The sequence below is a fragment of the Lichenostomus cassidix genome, chromosome 20 (genome assembly GCF_008360975.1).
Source record: "Lichenostomus cassidix isolate B80296 chromosome 20, HeHo_3.0, whole genome shotgun sequence".
Lineage (NCBI taxonomy): Eukaryota > Metazoa > Chordata > Aves > Passeriformes > Meliphagidae > Lichenostomus > Lichenostomus cassidix.
In genome coordinates, this window is record NC_139500.1 from 3,494,603 (window position 1) to 3,515,546 (window position 20,944).

General features: G+C 44.0%; 4 protein-coding genes and 1 long non-coding RNA gene across 5 annotated transcripts; 2 read left to right on the top strand and 3 right to left on the bottom strand.

Moving 5' to 3' along the window:
- The first annotated feature begins 114 nt into the window (after window positions 1-114).
- TUBB1 (tubulin beta 1 class VI) lies at window positions 115-7,384 on the top strand. The gene is made up of 4 exons (XM_085079205.1): window positions 115-3,429; window positions 4,849-4,957; window positions 5,116-5,226; window positions 5,356-7,384. The coding sequence occupies exons 1-4, from the start codon at window positions 3,373-3,375 to the stop codon at window positions 6,432-6,434; spliced, it is 1,356 nt and encodes a 451-aa protein (XP_084935331.1). The 5' UTR covers window positions 115-3,372; the 3' UTR covers window positions 6,435-7,384.
- Window positions 7,385-8,182: 798 nt separating this feature from the next.
- ATP5F1E (ATP synthase F1 subunit epsilon) lies at window positions 8,183-9,354 on the bottom strand. Its single transcript, XM_085079208.1, has 3 exons — window positions 9,197-9,354; window positions 8,921-9,047; window positions 8,183-8,322 (listed from the first exon to the last, which is right to left on the bottom strand). Exons 1-2 carry the CDS (start codon window positions 9,226-9,228, stop codon window positions 8,924-8,926), a joined length of 156 nt encoding a protein of 51 aa, XP_084935334.1. The 5' UTR covers window positions 9,229-9,354; the 3' UTR covers window positions 8,183-8,322; window positions 8,921-8,923.
- On the top strand, window positions 9,341-15,313 carry LOC146428564 (uncharacterized). Its single transcript, XR_014855970.1, has 2 exons — window positions 9,341-9,924; window positions 13,778-15,313. It is a non-coding gene; the product is annotated as an uncharacterized LOC146428564 (long non-coding RNA).
- LOC146428565 (uncharacterized) lies at window positions 9,773-11,990 on the bottom strand (the record flags this gene model as incomplete). Its single annotated transcript, XM_085079230.1, has 1 exon — window positions 9,773-11,990. A coding segment is annotated over one exon (870 nt), but the record flags the coding sequence as incomplete, so codon positions are not given.
- PRELID3B (PRELI domain containing 3B) lies at window positions 15,140-20,740 on the bottom strand. Its single transcript, XM_085079207.1, has 6 exons — window positions 20,583-20,740; window positions 19,765-19,933; window positions 19,308-19,397; window positions 18,868-18,938; window positions 17,928-18,030; window positions 15,140-17,252 (listed from the first exon to the last, which is right to left on the bottom strand). The coding sequence occupies exons 1-6, from the start codon at window positions 20,612-20,614 to the stop codon at window positions 17,133-17,135; spliced, it is 585 nt and encodes a 194-aa protein (XP_084935333.1). The 5' UTR covers window positions 20,615-20,740; the 3' UTR covers window positions 15,140-17,132.
- Between the last annotated feature and the right edge of the window lie 204 nt (window positions 20,741-20,944).

The following is a 20,944-nucleotide window of genomic DNA, read 5'->3' on the forward strand; positions in this document are numbered from 1 at the left end:
CAGTGACGTTTCCAGCTCACAAGCTCAAAAATGTGATCACATGAGTTGTGACCAGAGGCTTGTGTCTGGGACAGGCTCTGTTACAGGTTTCTTTACCTTTGGCCTAACACCTCAGCATTGTGCTAGACTGTGACCGGCGACTGTGACTGGTTTTTTGCTTGGTTGTGTTTTTTCCCAAGTCCTGCGCTCTGAATTTCTCAAGCCCTTTAATGGTACAATTTGTGAAGGAACACTGTGTCCATTTTCTGGGCTGTTCCTTAGTGTTCGGACATCTGAGGATTCTTTATTATCTGCTAGAAGATTTAGTCAATAGTAAAATAGTTATCTAATTTTCCTGCAGAAGGTTCTAGTGACTATGTGACTGGATTACCAGTTCTTTCCCATACATTGGCTAGAAGCTTTCATGTTTGATAAACAGGTTTAGTCAACCACAGACAGTTCTCCCCTCATAGTTTCTCTTCCTTAGCTCTCAGCACTTTTTGTAGAAGGCCTGAGGTTTATTAGCTCCACACTGTGAATAGAGAAACTGAGGCACTCGGAACCAATGCACCAAAAGGAACAGAAGAGCAAGAATGGAGCCTGTGTGATGAATGGAATGTTTTTTGGTATCATTCCTAAGTGTGATGCAGGTAGTCAGGTGAAACTTGCATCAGCTCATCTGGTAGCCATTCACAGATCTCTAAACTTATCTGATGGCCAGTAGCCAGGCTTATCTCAAATTGAATAGGCTTTCTCCTCAACAATCTTCTCTGCCACTCTAAAAAGCCAGCTCCTCCCAAGCAAACCATTAAAAAATTGGTTTACCTCCCTGCACGTGGGTATTTATTGCCAATGGGTAGCAGTAAAAAACGAAAAATCAACAAAAAGCCAAAAACAACAACAAAAAAGCCCAGCAACCACGAAAGCCTGGGTTCTTTGTGGTTTCAGCTCAAGCCCATCACCAGGGCTGTGGCATGTGGGGTCTGCTCTGGAGTCACTGGAAGCAGTGGGCAGCCTGATAATAGTCACTGTGGGACAGGCTGCAGTAGCTGTGCCCTGCACCAGGCTGCTCCTAATCTCCCCTGTGCCAAAAGTCCCTCAGAGCCAGAGCTGGCCCTTCCAGCACAGTCCCCTCTCTCCGCAGTGCCTCTCTCTGCTAATCTGCAGCTGCACATGTGCCATGGCTGTGCCTGGGAAGTGCCTCGGGCTGTTAACACGCTTCGGGCTTCTCAGGGCTGAGCAGGGACTGCTAAATCTACACAGAAACAGGCTCCTCGTAGGCCAGGTTTGGGATAAAGCAAGACTTGGAGGTTCACAGAAATGCAGATGGGGAGGAGAGGGAAAAGAGGCCCAAACCCACATCCGCTTCCCAAAGCGTCTCAGCTACCTGGTGTCATGCGCCAGAATTTTTAAGACTCTATAAGGAAGCACTTCAGAGGAGGCACATGATTCTAGCGAACTATTTTCAGCAAGAGGAAAACCCCTATTAAGTGATTGCCTAATTCTTTCACTTCCCTTTTCCCCCTTTTCTTTGTGAGATGTGCTCGGCGAGTATATTTATTGCTGGAATTATTTTGCCACATTTTTTGGACTGTGAACCTTCAGCCTCTTCCTAAACTGTGTCTATTGTGGACACATTGCATATTTTAAGTAGTAGTTATTTAGTGTCAGCAGCTCTCTGATACATTGTGTGAGATTTGCTTTCAAAGTAAATGTCCAAATAACCTTTTCAGAATTAGGAAATTGTAGAAGGAAATTCCCACTGCCATTGTGGGAAATATTGACAATGTGGCAATGGGACAAGACTTTTTGCATGTCTTGCTGGGTAAACTAAATATCTCAGAGAAGACTTATCTTTTGGAAAATGATAAAATGATTGTGTTTCAAGGAAACAAAATTAATCTACGTGAATTTAAAGTCTTCCTTTTATTGTTCCCTACTGAGTATGCTCGCAGTGTGGCAGAGGATGACAGAATGTTTGCTCTCTTTTGCAAAGCACTTCTGGTGCTGAACTGTGTGTGAGGAGCAGTTTTCTGTACCTTCATTGGCTGGTGGGACAAGTGAAAGTTATCAAGTGGAGGGGAAGCCTGGAATAAGCTGATTTTTCTTCTGGAACCATATGGAAGCTCAGAAATTCCTTATCTCTAGCAACCCATAAAAGTGGTAGAGTAGTTATGTTCAGTGAGTCAAGTCCTTCCACTTTATGCTAAGTCACCATTTTATGCTAAATAATTTAAGGTGCTTTCCTAATTGTAGTTCCTTTCCCCACCTTTAAAAAGAACACTTGCAAGGCACTGACAGTCATTTGACATGCAGTGAAACTGCTCTAGGTTTCCAGAAGTCAGTCATTCTGGGTTTCTGTTGCTCAGTGATACTGGTCCTGGTTATCAGCAGCCAAACATGACTGTGCTGTGTTTTGTTCTGCCTCACATCGTTTCCTTTAGCTCAGTGAGATGTTTCACACTGTTGAGCATTTTGGTTCACTTCAGTGAACTTCAGTGGAACGGGGTTTTCATCTCTAGCATTTTTCTGGCAAGTTCTGAAGTACATCTCAGATATAAGAAATTAAGAAATAGTAGAAATGCTGTATTTCTTAATGGCAGGAAATTAAGAGAGAGGGAGAGAGCATCTGTGCAAGTTAAGTCACAAGTTAATTCAAGTTTTGGCTGAAAATGATGGATGCTTATGACTGTTTATGGAACATACATCACTGATGTGTTACAAATTATTTTTTGTTACTGTTCCTGTACCTTCCTTCATGCAGTCAGACACTGGGAATGATGCTTGTTAGTGAAGTTTGCCTTGCAATGCACTGAATGTTATGATTATAGGAGGCTCCTGCTCACAGATTTTTACTCTTTTTATTATGGGTGTTTTCCTCTATGACTCACATGATTCTAAAATTTAAATTATGTGGCAGAAGCACCTGTACTTAATAAATTAAGATCACTCACTTTGGGCTATAATCTCTACATATGCACATATATTTGTATATATATTATGTATAATATAAAATAACGAAACACAAATAGAATATGCACATATCTGAATATATGCAGCACCACGGTGCTGCAGAGAGAACTGGAATCAATTATGAGGGGGTGCATGTGACAATGTTGCTTTCCAAGCCACGCAGTGATGCACCTGAGCTGAGTAGCTGTACCCAGGCAGTAGAGAGGCCCTTTGCCTGCTGGTGCAATGCCTTGCTGGGCAGCCTGGGGCTGGCTACTCCCCTCGCTGGCTGAGTGACAGTCGCACGGGTATAAAAGGGCCCCAGGGGCCGGGCGGTGCTGGGTGCAGCTGATAGAGCAGCAGGCACAGGGCTCGTTCTGGGGACTGCAGCTGGAGAGCCTGCGAGAGCTTGTAGCCACCAACAGGTCTGAGCCACACAAAATGCGTGAAATTGTGCACCTGCAGATCGGCCAGTGCGGGAACCAAATCGGATCCAAGGTAAGCTCTCTTTGCAACACTGAGCATTAGCAGGAGATCTGAGGTAGCAGGCCACACATCATCCATGGATGGGGACCTCTGGGGGGACAAGTACTTCGTTAATTTAATGGTAGGAAGCATGGCACTTTTGCAGGGAACATGAGTATTTTGGGTGAAAGGCAAAAGCTGGATTTGCTCCTCATGCAAAGTTTAATGCTCATCTGCAATAACCATGGCACAGTGATTATAAATGCTCCAGAGCATTCCTGCTGGGGCTCATATTCCCAGGGGGAACTCATATAGTCTGCAAAATACTGGGACAGGTGACAGAGCCGGTAATTCCAGGGCTTTGAAGTTGTGTTGCTGGTATTTTAGTTCAGCCATGCAGCAGCAACTCTGCCATATTTTATTCATTGATATCATAGAATCATACAATGGTTTGGGTTGGAAGGGACCTTAAAGATCATAGGGGATCATATTAATCAACAGCATAACCTGTGCTAGAGTATTTTTGTGTAGCTCAAACACTGGCATGCTGTGACTTAGAGAGTAGTCACTATTGCTGACTTTCTAGGCTGGGAGTAAAATAATCCCCTTAATTACTTCATGCTGTGTGATGTCCATCTTTTTTTTTTTTTTAATTGATAAGTAGGAAGTTGTCAAAAAGTTATCTGTTTCAGGCTGGGAGATCTTTTAAGACATGGGATAGTTGACGGATTGCTCTGTTGCGTTCTTCCTCCGTTTCTTTCTCCCACAAATCTCACCTTGATTCCTTTTAATGGAACATGAAGCGTGGAACATGCACATATTGACAGTGGTGTATTTGAACACTCAAAACAGGACTGGATGCTAACCCAGGAGACCTTTAATATTAGAACAGCCTGGTCATTACAGCGGGTGGGTGTGTCTGCATGAGCCCTGCTGTGGCTGCTGCCCAGATAAGAGCCCCAGCATAAGAGCACATCCATATGAGTGTCAAGATAGGACATTTAGGACCAGCAGCTGTTTGTGGAAAGCCTTGCTCATGTACAAAATTGCCTGTGCCAGCTTTGTCATGCCATGGTCCCACTTGTGCATGACAGCACTCTGCAATTCTCCCTAATCCACACCCTCACCACCTTTTTGTTATGCTCATACTAGCTAGTAACTGTTATTTAAACTTTTACTAATATCAATTTTCTTTCACTATAAAGAGAACAAATTGAGGACCTCCACCTATTAGTGTGTGGGTCATAGCTAAGCAGCATGAATGATCTACTAAACTTTTCCCTTGAACTTATTTGGAGAGGGGTAGAGGAGGATTCCTGTTCTGATCTCGTAAGTTAAGGGCAAAACATCCCCTGCTTCAGGCACAGTTCCCAGAGCTGGTGCTGAACATGTTGTGTTGGGTTGAAAATAAATACATCTTTCTCAGTGTGTTGTACCTCTTTCCTTTTCCAGTTTTGGGAGGTGCTCGGTGATGAACATGGGATTGACATCGCTGGGAACTACCGTGGGGATTCACCACTGCAGCTGGAGCGAATTAACGTGTACTTCAATGAGGCTTATTGTAAGTGCTCAGCAGAGCCAACAGCGAGGGTAAAATACGGAATTAAAAAAACCCCAAAAAGCCTAAACCACTGTGGGTGGATTGGACTTTTCTGAGTGGATTGTAAGCCTGTTTCTTTGACCTCTAGTAATTATTTGCATTCATTTTTTTTGTTCTAGCCCACAAGTACGTGCCCCGTTCCATCCTGGTGGACCTGGAGCCTGGGACAATGGACAGTGTCCGGTCCAGCAAAATCGGGGCCCTCTTTCGACCTGACAACTTCATCCATGGTATGTACAGCACACTGCCAGCGAACTGACTGGAGACAACTGTCTCAAAAGGGCCTTGCAATTCCCAGCATTGTAGCCTGTAGAAATCCTCCTCTTAACTTTGTGGCTGTTCTGTATTTCTGTTCACAGGTAATTCAGGTGCTGGCAACAACTGGGCCAAGGGCCATTACACAGAAGGTGCTGAGCTGATTGAAAATGTCATGGATGTGGTCAGGAACGAGTGTGAGAGCTGCGACTGCCTTCAGGGATTCCAGCTGATCCATTCCCTTGGTGGTGGCACAGGCTCAGGCATGGGCACACTCTTGATCAACAAGATCCGAGAGGAATATCCCGACAGGATCATGAACACCTTCAGCGTTGTGCCCTCACCCAAAGTGTCCGACACGGTGGTGGAGCCGTACAACGCCATCCTCTCCATCCACCAGCTGATAGAGAACACAGATGAAACCTTTTGCATTGACAACGAAGCTCTGTACGATATATGCTTTAGGACATTAAAGCTCACCAATCCCACTTATGGTGACCTCAACCACCTGGTGTCTCTAACGATGAGCGGCGTCACCACCTCACTGCGTTTCCCTGGCCAGCTGAACGCGGATTTGCGGAAGCTGGCGGTCAACATGGTGCCCTTTCCTCGCCTGCACTTCTTCATGCCAGGCTTCGCCCCGCTGACGGCTCGGGGCAGCCAGCAGTACCGAGCCCTGACGGTGCCAGAGCTCACCCAGCAGATGTTTGATGCTCGCAACATGATGGCAGCCTGCGACCCTCGCCGCGGCCGATACCTCACCGTCGCCTGCATCTTCAGGGGCAGAATGTCCACCAAGGAAGTGGATGAGCAGCTGCTGTCTATCCAGACCAAGAACAGCTCCTACTTTGTGGAGTGGATCCCTAACAATGTCAAAGTGGCCGTGTGTGACATCCCACCGCGGGGCCTGAAGATGGCAGCCACTTTTATTGGCAATAACACGGCCATCCAGGAGCTCTTCATCAGGGTGTCCGAACAGTTCTCGGCCATGTTCAGGAGGAAAGCATTTCTCCACTGGTACACGGGGGAAGGCATGGATGAGATGGAGTTTTCTGAAGCAGAAGGTAACACCAATGACCTCGTGTCCGAGTACCAACAGTACCAGGATGCCACTGCAGATGTGGAGGAATTTGAAGAGGTAGAAGTGGAAGCGGAAGCCAAACCAGAAAAGGAAGCAGAGTGAAAAGTATCAAAATGTTCTCCAAATAATCCTGTCCACATTCACTAAACACAAAGCAATAGCCATCATTTTCATATGCAAAATAACACCTCTCTCAGAACTTTTTCTCTGCATCTGGCCAAATATATCTGGATATTACAACAAAATGCTTCTGAAATTAATGGCAGCTCTGCTTTGCTGTCTTAAAAAACTGTTGACACTGAATATCTAAAACCAATCCACTATGCAGACAAGCTGTCTCTCAACAGCCTTTCTTGTAAATGGATTCCCTTTTAGATCACCAGATACTGAATGTACTATACAGCCACTGTGCCTGTGTATATAGATCAGGATCATAAGCAAAAGCAAAATATGCTGTCAGCTCATCACGTTTATTTATTCTCAGGTAAACAGTCCCTGTTGATTGTGAACTTGTGACTGTTTTAGGAACACATGCACATCTGCAAGGCCTGCAAAGGCAGGGACTGTTTTGGTATCACTCCACAGATCTGCAGACAAGTTCAGCTCCTTGAGTTCCATGGGGAAGGCAGAAGAAACAGGAGGAAAATGACTGAATATGCACATTATTATTTTTTTAAGTACTCTAATTGTTCTATCACATTGCTGGCTTATATTATTGCAGAGCTTTTATTCATTATCATGGTGTGGTTTGTTTTTATTCCAAACTATAGGTTGAGTTACATTAGCACACTAAGTTGTGACATTATGTAAAAGTTTTGGTGTGGTATTTTTTTCCTTAGGTACTAACTACTGTAATTTTTTTCCCTAACATTTAGTACAACAAAAATTATATAGAATGGTTTTCTTATTTTTAGTTGTAATTTCCATGGCATTCACTATATCAAAACCGTATTTTGACTTCAGGAAAAAATGTTTCTTGCCATCACAGCTGTCTACTTAACAATGTATTTATAATGCTCCTTTAAATAAAGATTATATACCATTCTATGAAATAGTTTTATAGTTCAAACATTTGGTAGACAAAACCCCATAGTTTATTCTCGCATGGACTAACTTTGAGTTACACTAATTACACTCTTAGATGAAAAGGTCTATTGTACTCTGAAGAAAGTAACGGCTCATGTTTGAGTTCAGTCTTGCTGAAGGAACCTGAAGCCACTTCTTCTGTGCATTGGGACAATGTCATCCCTGCTGTGTGGACACACAGCAGCAGGAATATGCAAAAACTTCCCCCAAAAGCACACAGCTCAAATCTTTCCCTCCCAGCCAAGAGAAGTGTCACCCTCCATTCCTGCTTCCCAGAGAACTTGAGCCCCTCTCCCCCCCCATAGTGACAAAGTAGTAATGAGGAGGGTCAATTCACAAATTCCTGTCTCCTTCCCCACCTCTTACCTGACACCAGGCATTCCCAATTCCTGATTCACTGCTCAGTGTTTCAGAGAGATCTGGAGATTAGATGCCCAGCAGCACATCCATGGCACAATATCCTGCTTTCAGCTGTAAAACTGTAAGCTATATTCCTGTTTAATACAGATTTTAGCCAAGATCTCTTTCCAAAATAATCAGGAAAATGTAGTAGGCAGAAAAATTTTAAACAATTAAATCTCTCATTTATTTATGTAACTGAAATATCAGCACGAAACCCAAAAAGAGATTTGTCTGTAAAATAAACAAATGTTGCTATTGAATGTTATGACTGTGATAAAAGCAGTCTTTTATTTTAATGGAACTGAAAAGTAAATGTCTCTGCAGAATGGAAGACTTTGTATCAAGAGGAACAACACTTTCCACACATTCAGAAATTACATTTATTAGAATGCCAATTTACATACAGAGGCAAGTTCTACAGTTCATGTGATGACATAACATTGCAGAGTCTTGAGCTTGCCTACAGCTTTGCAGTTTGCTGATATTCACCACAGATCAGTTCCTACAAGAGAATTAAAATACAAGTTATTAAAGAGTATGTGCAAGGTACACTTCAAAAGGTAATAATATTTAGTCTCAGGAACAGAAGATGTTCTATTTGGAACAGAAAATATTTCTGCTGCTTGTGATGCATGCAATGCTACAAATAAAGGTACAAGCAGCATCTGTCGAGCAGAGAACCCTTACAACGACTTTGCTGAACAGGAGTTCAGGAAGGCTGACTGCTGGCTTAGGAAGTATGAAACATGTGAATATCATAGAGAAACCTGTGAGCATCACTACAGATCCCCAGCTGTCCTGTGTAAGTCCATAAAAAGCCTGACCAAACCCTAAGTGGTTCAATGCAGAGCTTGACAGACAGTATATCTCAGTTCACTAATGAGATTAAGCTATTTCCCATCTCACACGCAATCAGGTCACAGTCACCTGCGCACATTGGCACCACAGCAGCCGCAATCCGCTCCGCTCCCTGCCAGCAAATCGAGCTGATTATCTCCACATACTGGGGACTAACGGACTCAGCAGTGACAGACCACCGCTAACCCCACTCCAGCACTGTGCAGCTCCAGCCTCGCCCCCAGCCTACCCTGCTCACTTACATTTCACTCCTTTTTGGGTTTCACCGTTTTCACCGTGGCCACCGCTGCCCTCTCCGCCTCCGCCTTGTACTGCGGCTTCATGGCAGCGCGCACGGCCTGCGCGCAGATCTGCGAGTACCGGATGTAGCTGCGGCCGGGGACAGAGCGCCGTGAGACCCGGGCCCGGCCCCACAGCCGCTTTGTCCCCGAGGCTCACCGCCGTGACCCACCCGTCTCCTCACCCTGGCAGCCCTTCCCGCTCAGCGTCCCCCGTGCCGTGCTGTCGCCACAGCCTACCTGAGCCCGGCCTGTCGCCAGTACGCCACCATGGCTGCGGCCCCGCGCGACAAGGTCAGCGCGCCGCAAGGAGGAGCCGGCCGGCCAATCAGCAGGCGGGAAGTGCTCACGCGCCCCGCTGGCAGCGACCAATCAGAGGGCTCCGCCCTTTCCGCTGACGCGCCCCGCCCCTTCCCCTCGGCCCGGGCGGCCCCGCGGCGGGCAGGCGGTGGGCGGGGCTATGGCGGCGCTGTGGCCCCTCACGGCTCCTCACGGCTCCTCCGGGCAGCGCCGGGTGTTCTCCCGCTGGGGAAGGTCCCTGCTCCGCCTCCACCTGCGGCTTGCCGGGCCCTGCCTCGCTCTCCAAAACCCTGGCAATGGGTGCGGCGGTTCAGCGCTTCAGAGCCGGTCATTTGCCGGAAACACACTACGTGTCAATTACCCAAAGAACATAAATGAAATGCCAAGTTTTCTCATGGCTAGTTATATAGCACTTATGCTAGTTACACATTAGCTCCTTTCTCAGCAGCCCTGTTGTAATCTAACAATCCAAGCAAGTGGTCTTCTCTTCATTCCTTCAATCCAAAGTGAAACCAGTTTAAAAGCGCAGAGTAATTTTCAGCTTTATTAGAGATCTCGTTTAGACCAAACCATTGCAATGAACAATCCACGGTGATGTCAGGCAGAGCCACCAGAACAAAAAAACAACTGTTCACTAGATAACGTCAGTCTGACTCCAGTGCACAACAGTAAGATCTGTGAATTCAACTGTTAAACTACAAAATTATACAACTGTTAAATTATAAAACGTGGGGTTAATTTCTTAAATCCATATATTCTAATTGCTTCTACTTAATTTTGAAAAAATAACTAGTGTAAATGGGGCAGAAAACAATTATTACTTCATGCATGTATTTTCTTCTTTATCTTTGTGTGAACCATATTCTAATTTTGTGACACGTGGCATATTGGAGCAAAGCTTTCCAAGTTACAAAAATGAAATAAATTTAAAAAATATTTGTTAATGACAAACATGTTTCTGTCCTTTTAGCACAGACAGGTGCCAGTGTTATGATATTGAAAGGAAACATATTTGGTTTCAAAGCCCCAGTCATAATAATGATAACAAAAAGATACAAGACAGCACCAAAGGTTTTTTAGCCCCTCTGTGCTACCTAAGCATTATATTTGATGCAAAACAAGTAACTGCACTACTCACATACATTGATAAAGGAGTTGCTGTATGCAAATGCTTCTTAAATGGTAACATCTGATGATTTGGTAGGTAAAATAATTAGCAGTAAGATTATTTTAAGCTTCACGGGCAGCCCATGCCACAGATATAGCTTGGTAGAGAAAAATCATGTCAGCAGAGTTGGACATTTTCTTCTAGCTACGTGTCCCTCTATTCCTGCCCCTTACCCTATTTCTCACCTGTTTTTTCCTGCACAATTTTCTTTTCCCACCACATCTTCTTTCTCTGTACCTCTCTGTGAAATTCCTCTGCCTGCAATTCTGTAAAATTAATTCAGATTTAAATCCATAATAGAGATACACGACTTGGATGCAGTTATTTGCACGTTTAGGTCTATTTCCTATTTGTTAGTCTTGATGGATAAAAATTCAGCATGAATTGAAACAATTAAACCATTAGGAGAGGTACCAACCATGCTGAGGCAGACTGGATATCAATCAGGGGCAGAAACTGTGCTCTACAAAAATTCCAGAGTAATTACTGATCTTTATGCAGTTGTTACAAGGCACCATTACAGATTTGTACAATTTGTTTTCATGCCCAGTTTAGATGCCAGGAGATATTTATAAATCAGGTAAGAATCTAAACTTCCCTCAGGTAAGCATTTTCAGAGAAAGAACACAGGAGAGAGCACATAAAGAGAGTTTAGAGAGACAGAGGTTGCAGAGAGAAGGGTATTCACGAGGAGAGTTAGATGCAGAGGTCAAGAGAAGCCGCAGCAGCGCGATTAGCAGCATCCAGAAATGTGAGCGTGGAGAGGTCTGGGGGAACTGAGGATGTGAGGTTAGACATGTCCAAAGAGACTGAGGAAGCATCCTGAAAGGTGAGATTGGAGACATCCAGAAAGGGTGTAGAGATGAGATTGGAAACATCCTGAGGAGTGGAAGGAGATAATGCAGAGGAGCGCTGAAACATGAAATAGTTAAAATCGGTGAGGTCTAGAGATTCTGACGAGGTGGAGGAGCTGTACTCTGAGACACCTGGTGAGGATGGAGGGATTGTACAGGAAAAGTCTAGGGAAGCTGAAGTGGTGTGACTGGAAACATCTGTGGAGGACGAAGAAGTGAGACTGGAGAGGTCTAGGGAGAGGGAAGAAGTAGGGCTGGAGAAATCTGTGGATACAGAGGTGACACTTGAGAGATCTAAAGAGATTGAGGAACTGTCGCCAGACTGATCCAGAGAGGCTGATGAAGTGAGACTTGATAGGTCCAGTGAAATTGAAGAGGAGAAACTGGAGCGCTCCCAGGAGTCTGAAGAGGTGAGACTGGAGAGCTCTAAGGAGATTGAAGAGGAGGTGCTGGAGAAGTCCGAGGAGGCTGAAGATGTGAGACTTGAAAGGTCCAGAGAGGATGAAGAAGTGAGACTGGAGAATTCCACAGAGGATGAAGAGCTCAGACTAGATAAATCCAATGAATCTGAAAAGGGGATTTTAAAGAGTTCCAAGGAGGCTAAAGTCTTGACTCTGGAGGGGTCCAGGGAGGCCAAAAAAGTGAGACCAAGTAGGTCCGGGTAGGTTGAAGAAATGACACTGAAAAGCCAAATAAATCCCCAACATGATGGGTGTTAAATCAGGAGTATTTTAAACTAAAGATCTCTATTAACACACCAAAACAGAAAGACAACATGACCCCAAAAATATTTTTTTGAAAATAACGATTCAAACTGTGTGCTTGGTCTCTTAGTAGGTTCTCTTTTTGTGCAGGAAAGCTACAGCACTCTGCACAGAATTATTGAGAACATTGTGCTTTTCCAGGGCATCAGTACAGAACCACATGTACAGCTGCAGACAGTCTTCTGTCCTGACATGACTGTCCTTGTTCAACCAGATCTATTTTTCTGTGTAGCATGTGCAGGATTTGTTTTTGGAAGCTAGCAATGTGCTAAACTGATTCTGTGTCTAAGAAATACACATTTCAGCAACAGCACCTCTAATTGTTTTTCAGATAAAAGGAGGTCTTATTTTATTACCTTTATTTTATACCTCGAGACATAAAACCTGTATAATAACAATAATTTTTTATTCGTGGCTAGTTTGAATTGTTTAATAAAATATCCTGTAGAGAAGTTGTGATAGAAGACAGACATGTGATTAAAAAGGGAACAGAACAGCTTAAATTTCAGTTCAAAAAGGTGCATCTAATTATAGTGTGAGTAGATCAAGAGGCTGATCCACAGCTGCCTTCTCTCCTCTCCAGACTGCGCCGCAAAGCACAGAGCGCTGGAAACCTGTTGCTGCCTCTCCAGACAGACACAGGAAGGCACAGAAAGCTTTTCTCTCATCACAACCACATTTGATGGGCCAAGAAAACACAGGATACACAGGTGTAGGAGGCTGCAGCTCCTCGAGGGAACACAGCCCAGCTTTGCCTGAGTTCTTACACAACCCCACATCCAGATGAGTGTGTAATGGATTTAACATAATCACCATGGGTGCAACTCCCACCCAGGTCACCTCTTAACTGAAGCAGGTGTCTGCTGCACAGCCACTGAGGGAGAATGGTGTCTTACTATTCAGACATTAAAACTGTGGGGATTTAGCACAACACTAAAACAAGAGCTGCTTATATACTAACTATGAGACCCCCCAAAAGTTCTTGAATATATTACTTAGAGATGATGCTTCTGTAATTTTAGAGCTCTTGCAACATGGTTGCAATTCTTTCAAGAGTACAGTGTTTATAGATCAAAAGGCAAAACAAATGAATTTTTCTAAACATGCATAATTTATGATGAAATTACAAGCTTGCTTGCTGCCCTGTATTGTTAATAAAAGTACTTAACCCCTTAAAAACCCCTTGCTATCTAAAACCACTATAATTTTGTGACTACCTTTAATCTCAACGGTTTCTCAAATGCATTTTACAGGGGAGAACAAATATTTAAAGAAAAGGCAAACCACAATACAATAAAAAGGCAGTGTCCAACAGGCTATAAATTCCATCATCTCTTCACTGAGCTCTTTCTGTCTTAATTTAAAATAGCAAAGTTATTTCACTTTTTCCTATGAAATAACACTGTCAAGAAGTACAAATTTACGGTCACCATTGTATAAAATGTACAGATCAGTAATAACATTTCCTACCTTGGATAGCTGTGGATTTACCTCCTTTCTCTGCCTGGGTAAGCCATACTGGGCTGTGCTGGTAAAGCTCTGCTGTCCTCTCTGCTGCTGACCCTAATCTGCTCCACAGCCACTGGAAATGATGCCATGCTGATGACAATACAGGTCATCTTCTGGTAAATCTCCTGTCTAAGCACAGCACTGCACAGAGTGCCAGCAAAAACCACACTGAAATCAGCTCTAATCTTGAGAGAAAGATACAGTTCTGTGCTGTTTCCTATTACAGGACGGTATTTTGAAGGTTAGTTGATGAAGCAGATGAAGACATTAATTTTCAACTTTTGGATACCTGGATTCAAAGTAAAAATAATTTTGCAGTGTCATCGAAGTCTCAGCTGTCCATTCTACAAAATCTGGCATAAACAGCCTGAGGAGGGACCCAGGATCTGCAGAGCAGGATTCAGGTACATTCAAGTTTTAAAAATCTTGTGCGTTACTTCCTTTTTTCATGTGGTTAATAACTTGTGTTACTTTTAAAATGTGGTTGTAACAAAATAGCATGACAATGTAAGATTTTTTTTGTCCACAGTTGATGATCCTGGTCCTCCTAAGGTAAGCAACGAGCTCAGCTTGGTTGTAACATGTAGCATTACCTTTAGAATAATTTGGTTCTACAGCAACATGCAAAGCAAAGCCATGAAGTTATTTAAGACAGAAATTAACAGGTCCTGTGCAAGTGAAAGAACAACCTTCACCTTAAGAAATGGAAGGATAGAAAATGATTCACTGCTTCCACACAAGCTCCTTATCAGCACTCCTCAGTTCTTCCATAAACGAACCTCAACAGGTTGCTGACTTTGAATCAATGCTCTGTCAGGGCCAGGGGATTGGAAATGTTGCAGTTATTAGACAATGGGTGCTTAGGTTTACTCTATATGACATTTATTGGAAATATAACTGCAAGTACAGACCACAAGAGACAGATCAGCAATGTTGTAGGAAACGGTGGTTACAAATTTTTCTGCTTTTTTTTCCCAAGCAAACCACTGGCTGACAGTTGTAGCTCACTGCTGTATGGCTGAACAGTGCTGACATCCCTTGGTAGGCAGGGATCTATCAGGGGCCACAACATTCATTTGTTCACATCACATTCCTCCACCTCTGCCCCTCCACTTCCCATGTCCCTTCTCCCCTTTTTTTAATCCTTCTTTCCTCATGATCCTTCAGTTCTGTCCCTCCACCTGTAGCTGCTTTCCCTTACCCACCTCCCCCATTGCTGCCAACCACCAGAACGCAGAGCTCCTCTGCACTGCCTCACAGCAGTGTGGTGCATTGATCCACAGCAACCCACACTCAGTGCAGGGAATTGCAACACAAATCTCAGTCCAAGTAGATTGAAAACCCTTCCACAGGATGGATTCTCCACAGCAAACTGTGAAATCTGCTTGCCTGTTAATGCCAGATTTGCAGGAAAGCAGAGTTACTAAGAAGCAAAAAAGTCCACAGCAGCTGTGAATGTGCATTCTAGGATATGCATTTCAATAAAAGAAGCCACTCACTCCACTGTATGTCTTCACCTTCACCCCTCTCATTTTAGATTACTCACCTAGTAGTTATAAAATACAAATAGACCAGAAAGTTTCAGGAATTAGCCAGAATTTGAAACAAAATTTTATTTAAAAAGCGCCACATACAGAAAGCCATACTCTGACAGAATGAGAATGCAGGCTTATAAATAAAATAGAAGAAAGAAAATTATTATCTTTTGAAAAGTTGTTGAATGCCTGTAAAAACTAAACAGTAAGGTTTTTTCAGTGCAAGGCCGAACTGTGAGTTCTGCTATGCAGTCCTTAGTGCAGAAAAATTTGGAAATGAAAAAACTGAATTTAGAATATGAAATGATGCTAATGGCTGAGCAAACAAAAAATGAGTTCCAAGCTAAGCATTTTTATCAGAAATGATGGTACATTTTCACAAAAGTTTCACATACACTTTTAAAATTGAAATGTTGTTTCAGTTGTAATAATCTCCTGTAAAAGTATGGCAAACCTCAATGACTTCAATTAGTAAGGTAGTCTCAAACCATTTCTGTTTAGAAAAATATTTAGAATAGTTAATTTTTTAAAAGTTATATATCTATATTCCTGTTTTCTTCCCCCAACACAAACCTTACAGAAGTGTTCTCATTTGGTTACCACTTAAAATAAGCTCTGTTTCTCTATACAGCAGACACTATTTAATAGGCAATTTGATATAACAGAAATGGCAAGCAAAATCAAATATGCTGGGCTGGGTGACATTACAGTTCATAAAGGCTAAGAGAGTCTTGAAATCACTTGTAAGCTTAGAATGAAAATTCCAGGAAAAGCCTTAGGCACCAAAATACCAACATCAGCTAATTCAGGGCTGTGCCTTTGCATTTTTCTGTTCACACTGAGGAGCCTCGTGGGACACAGAGTCCCTGAGAGGTCCCCAGGACTACCAGCAGACTGGCACACCATGTGTGGTGTCAAGGGCTGACCTTTAAGCTCCCGCAGAGAATGACTGGTGACAGTACCAAGAACCTACAGTGAGTACCAGGAAACAAATACAGACTGGAGAACACCAAGTGAAAACCCTGAGAACACAAAAAGCCTTGTACTGGAAGCAAATTAGTTCAAAAGGTAAAGGAATCTGGAAGTTAGAACTCTGGTTAAATTAAAGGACAACACAATATCTGGTGGATGTAGCAGGTTATTTCTGGAGTGTCATCAAGTTAATTAATATATTGTTAAATACTACTTCCTCTTGTGTATTAGCCACCTTCACAAAGGTTTTTTAGTCTTTAATTGGTTCTTTCAAGTAAACACCTACTTATTGTAGCAGCTTACAAGATTTTAAGGCTCTGTGCTTATTGTACCTTTATGTAATGGGCTTTTAGCAATGGAGATACTTATTGTAGAAGTTTAAGATAAAATTTGATTTTGAGGTACTGCATGCCCAGCTCATTAATGTTGCATTTAGGAGCAGGATTTAGGTCTTGGTAGGTAAGTAAGAGACATTTTGATGTTTTACCTATAGTGACTGAAAAACAGTTTGAGTACCATGTTAGTTCAACCAGTCAAACAAGTTAAAAAGCTTATCAAAAAATATTTTGTACATTCTTTTGTATTTCAAGCATCAAGTAATAAGCTTTCTGTTAAACTGAGTTGTATCACACAACTGTCAAAAATCAACAAAAAGAACAATGCTGGAACAACCATTCTGCTTAATTTTGGGCTTGGTCCCAAAAGAGGTAGTCCGTAAGTCACACAAAAAATAAAAGTTAGCCTAACATACCAGTGTCCTCCACCATATGCAGCCTCACCACTAAATGAGGCTATTTCATATCTGCAAACATTATAAGTTAGTGTTCATGTAAATACAGGAACTACACTTAAAAATTGTTTCTTCATCTGTAACCCCAATTCAGTTCAGCTGATCCAATATATTAAATAGCCTTTGAGTCTCAGCTTTAATAAGAATTCAGCTTTTCTCCAAATTAAATTTATAACATGCCTAATACACACATCCTTTAAATAACAAAGGACACGTGTATTGAGGCCTGGAGAGAAGCTGCAGGTCATTAAGCCTCGTTAGTGATACAGGTCTAAGAACTATCATCATTTCTCTACAAACGCTGCTGCTGCCATTGAATTCCTCATGGTTCCTCTTGCTGACGCTGCAAACTCTTCAATTTCAGCATTCAGTCTTTTAATTACCCATTCCAATGCTTCACGGCCCTACAGATAAAGAAAAGTTTATCAGTGTGTAAATCCTGGTAAATAATCAGTTAAATTCTTACTGAAAATTAACGAAGACATACTAGATAAAAACTGAATAAGCAGAACTACAGGCCTCTGATATTTTAAAATTCAATAATGTAGTACTGCTGGAACATGTTCTGCCTTACATTTCATGAAAATAATTCCTTATATCAGCAGTTCTCATATTATGATCCACAAAAGACTTTTTATCCAGACTGCTTTATCGTTCTTGAGGCTGAACTCAAGATATCTTTGGTTCGCCAGAGGACAGACTCTCAATTCAACTACTGTTTTTCACTGCTCCCACATTACTATTTCAGATCTGTCTAGATGTGGATCCTTTTTGACAGCAAAAATGAATAGATGGCATCAAGAGGACAACAAAACACAGTGTCACACTTTAGCAAGTGGAAATGTTTTCTCCAGGGAAGATTCAGAGACCTTTGCCAATAATAACTTATTATTTCCATTCACAAGATGAAAAAGAAGAGGAAGTTCAGCACGCTGAACATTCAGTCTCTACAGTAAAGGCAGCAGAACTATGTGGCCTCTTTCTAAGACTGCTGACAAAGCCAAAGAGTGAAACAGATATTTTTATTCCCTTTGACATTCAGCCAGCGACCACACATTTTACACAAAGGCCATACTTACTTTTTTAGCATTGGAAGAAATTGTGTTTGCCATTAGCCCTTCTAGGTAACTGCTGAGACTGACACCTTTTACAGATATTATTGCTTCTTGTGTCAGAACGGTTCTGGAACAGAGAGCAGGAAACTGAATTATTCTGAGTAGTTTAAAAAAGAATGCACTGCTGAAAGAAACTCACTCCTCCACAACAAGTACATTCCCTCATCAGCTCTGCTGTGTAACACAGTTCTTCCCCCTAAACACAACCCACTTCCACACTGTGTAACTGCTTGATGCTTCTACTTATAAGATAAAGCCCAAGAGTGCCCACCAAGTCCAAATCTCCCCTTGTGGCTCTCAGCCATTTCCATCTTTAGCAGCAGGATGTTAAGAGTGGAAACAGCAGATTTGGAGTGACACTATACTGGGAAAATAGTATTAAAACATCTCCTTCAACCATAGAGACTTAACATTTCTGACTGTCATGACAGGAAAAACCTATGTTAGAATCCCTAGAATGATCCTTCAGAATAATCACCACTTCCAGCAGTATAAACTCAGTAAGCTCTAAGTTGCCTTAAAAACCCCAAGCCACCACCAAAACACAAACCTCCAAAATTAGAGGCTAAAGTAGATAAATGTGCTTTCCAGTGCAGTCTGTGCTCGGGCTGAGGAAAAGATCAGAAACAAGGAGCTGAAAATTGCAGATGTACACAAACTCAGTTACAGACAGGATATCCCCTGAAAAGCTGAACTGGATTTCAGCACAGCATGACCCAAAGTCTGCTAGTGACTCTGCAGAACCAATGTCACTGGAGGAAATGACAGTCCATTTAATCCTTTTTTAGATAATTTACTGTAACAGAGGTCATGTAAACCTCATCCTCTGATCAAGAGAAACCATGGACATTTTCAAAGCGAAGTCTAGTTGTTCTGGGCAATCTCAGAGCAGGGAGGTACTTACTTGTGTGGTTCATGAGGGTGTGGTTTATAGACAAGCCTCTCATCTACTGATACGAGGTTTGTAAATGAAATCTGTAGAACACAGGACAGGATTACCCTTTGGTACAAATAACAGTAGTACAGAGAGCAAAATATTACATGATTAGGAAACAGTCACAGTGTACCTACACTAAGAGGCTTTAAACATTTTTTAACACCACCCCCATCCCCAAAACTACTCCTGTCCTGCTCATTACTATGGTCAGATGCTTCAGTCATGGCAAATTCCAAGAGCCTACTAGCTCCTTCCCAAAGAACAGAACTGGTCAACAAGATAAACTTTTAACTTGTATTGTTCGAGTGCAATTTTCATGTTACTTTCAAGATGCTTTTCCTTTTCAAGTGTACAATGTGCTGTTATACTCTGTGATCCATTTCCGCTGCACAAACACAACGACTTACATTACAGGATTTAAGCTCCATTGTTTTTTTCACGGGGTCAACAACAGAGTGCTCCTGCACATATGTCCTTGTTCTGCAGGTGCCGATGAGCTGCAGGACAGGCAAACAGATGGATTAATTCCACTCACCCACTGCAATTTTTCATGGCTTTAAATGCACAAGTAGTGGTTATTGCATTGAACAGACATGAACTAAGAAGAGTTAGAGTTTAGCTTAAAACAAAACTGTTTAGTTGAGATAGATCTCAATTTCCAGATGGAAGCAATCTGAGATCCAGGCGACTGCTGGCTATCAGGGTCACTGTGTGTGCTGCTGTTGAGCCTTCCTGATACATAAATGCTTAAACCATTAAACTTTTAACCATTAATTATGACATCCTACACATCTATTACAACAGCTGGCTCAAGATCTTCCTGTCCCTGCGGCGTCCCTTTCTGGCCTGTGACACAATACCTACCGATTTCACAATGGCAGGGATTCCCCACTCGGTGCTCAGGAGCCTGTGGCTGTGCAGCTTCCCGCTGGGATCCACGTGTCTGTCCAGGACATCGACTCCCACCACGCTGGGGTTCATGGGGTTGGGGTACTTCTGCATAGCAGCTGTCATCACAGTTTCCCAGGGGTGGCTGTCCAAACACAATCAGGACACAAAGATGTACACCTCTGTTTGCAATAGGATTTTATCTTTTCCTGGAGAAAAACTTTTATGTCGTTGACTGGGCAGTGGCACATGAAAATCGAACATACAACACACCTGATTAACTGGGTGTGCTAAGTTCTGTTAGAACTAGATAACAATGTTTTCCCTGTGACTGCGCTTTATCCAAATTTCGGTAATTCTGGAGTGATTTGTTAAATTGTTACTTTCCTCTAACGAGTACTTCCTTCGGGTTATTTTTCTCCCAGGTGCTGAGGAGCACTTGAGCCCCGACACCGTGCAGGGCCTCACGGTGTTGCGGCCAGCGCTGCCCGGGAAGGCGAGGGCAGCACAAGGACCTCCTCAGTGCCGGCAGCTCCGCACAGGCTCCGCTCCTGCCGAGCTCCCGCAGCCCGGCGGCTCCCGGAGCCTCCCCCGGCCGTGACCCCGGGCCGCCAAGGTCGCACGGGGCAAGGGCAGGGCAGGCGAGAGGCCGCGGCCGCCGGAGCGGGGCTGCGGCGCGGAGCTCCGCGGTTGGCCCTGGCGCGGCACAGCCCCCGCGGCCCCCGGAGGAGCCCCCCGTGTCCGGGGCCAGCCCCACCGCGCCCCGCTCCGCCCGCCGCCCCGCCGGCACCTACTCGAACACGTGCTCCGAGGTCCAGATCTTCATGGCTGCGGCGGGCTCGGCCCGGGGTCGCTCGGCCCGGGCTGGCTCCGGGCTGGCTCCGGGCTGGCTCCGCCGCTGCCGCCGCTCGGCTCCGCGGGCCCGGCTCTGCCGCCGGCGGCGCGCCTGCGCGGGGAGCGCCCGCCAATGGCCGCGCGGCGCCGCGCTGGCGTCACGGGGCGCGTACCGCGTGAGCGGGCCCGGGCCGCCCGGGGACACTCGGGGTGAGGCGGTGCGGCCGGGCCGCGCTGGGCCGAGGGGCGCGGCTGGGGGTGGCACCGCCCGCCCCGGCACCGCCCGCCCCGGCCCCGCCCGCTCCGGCACCGCCCGCTCCAC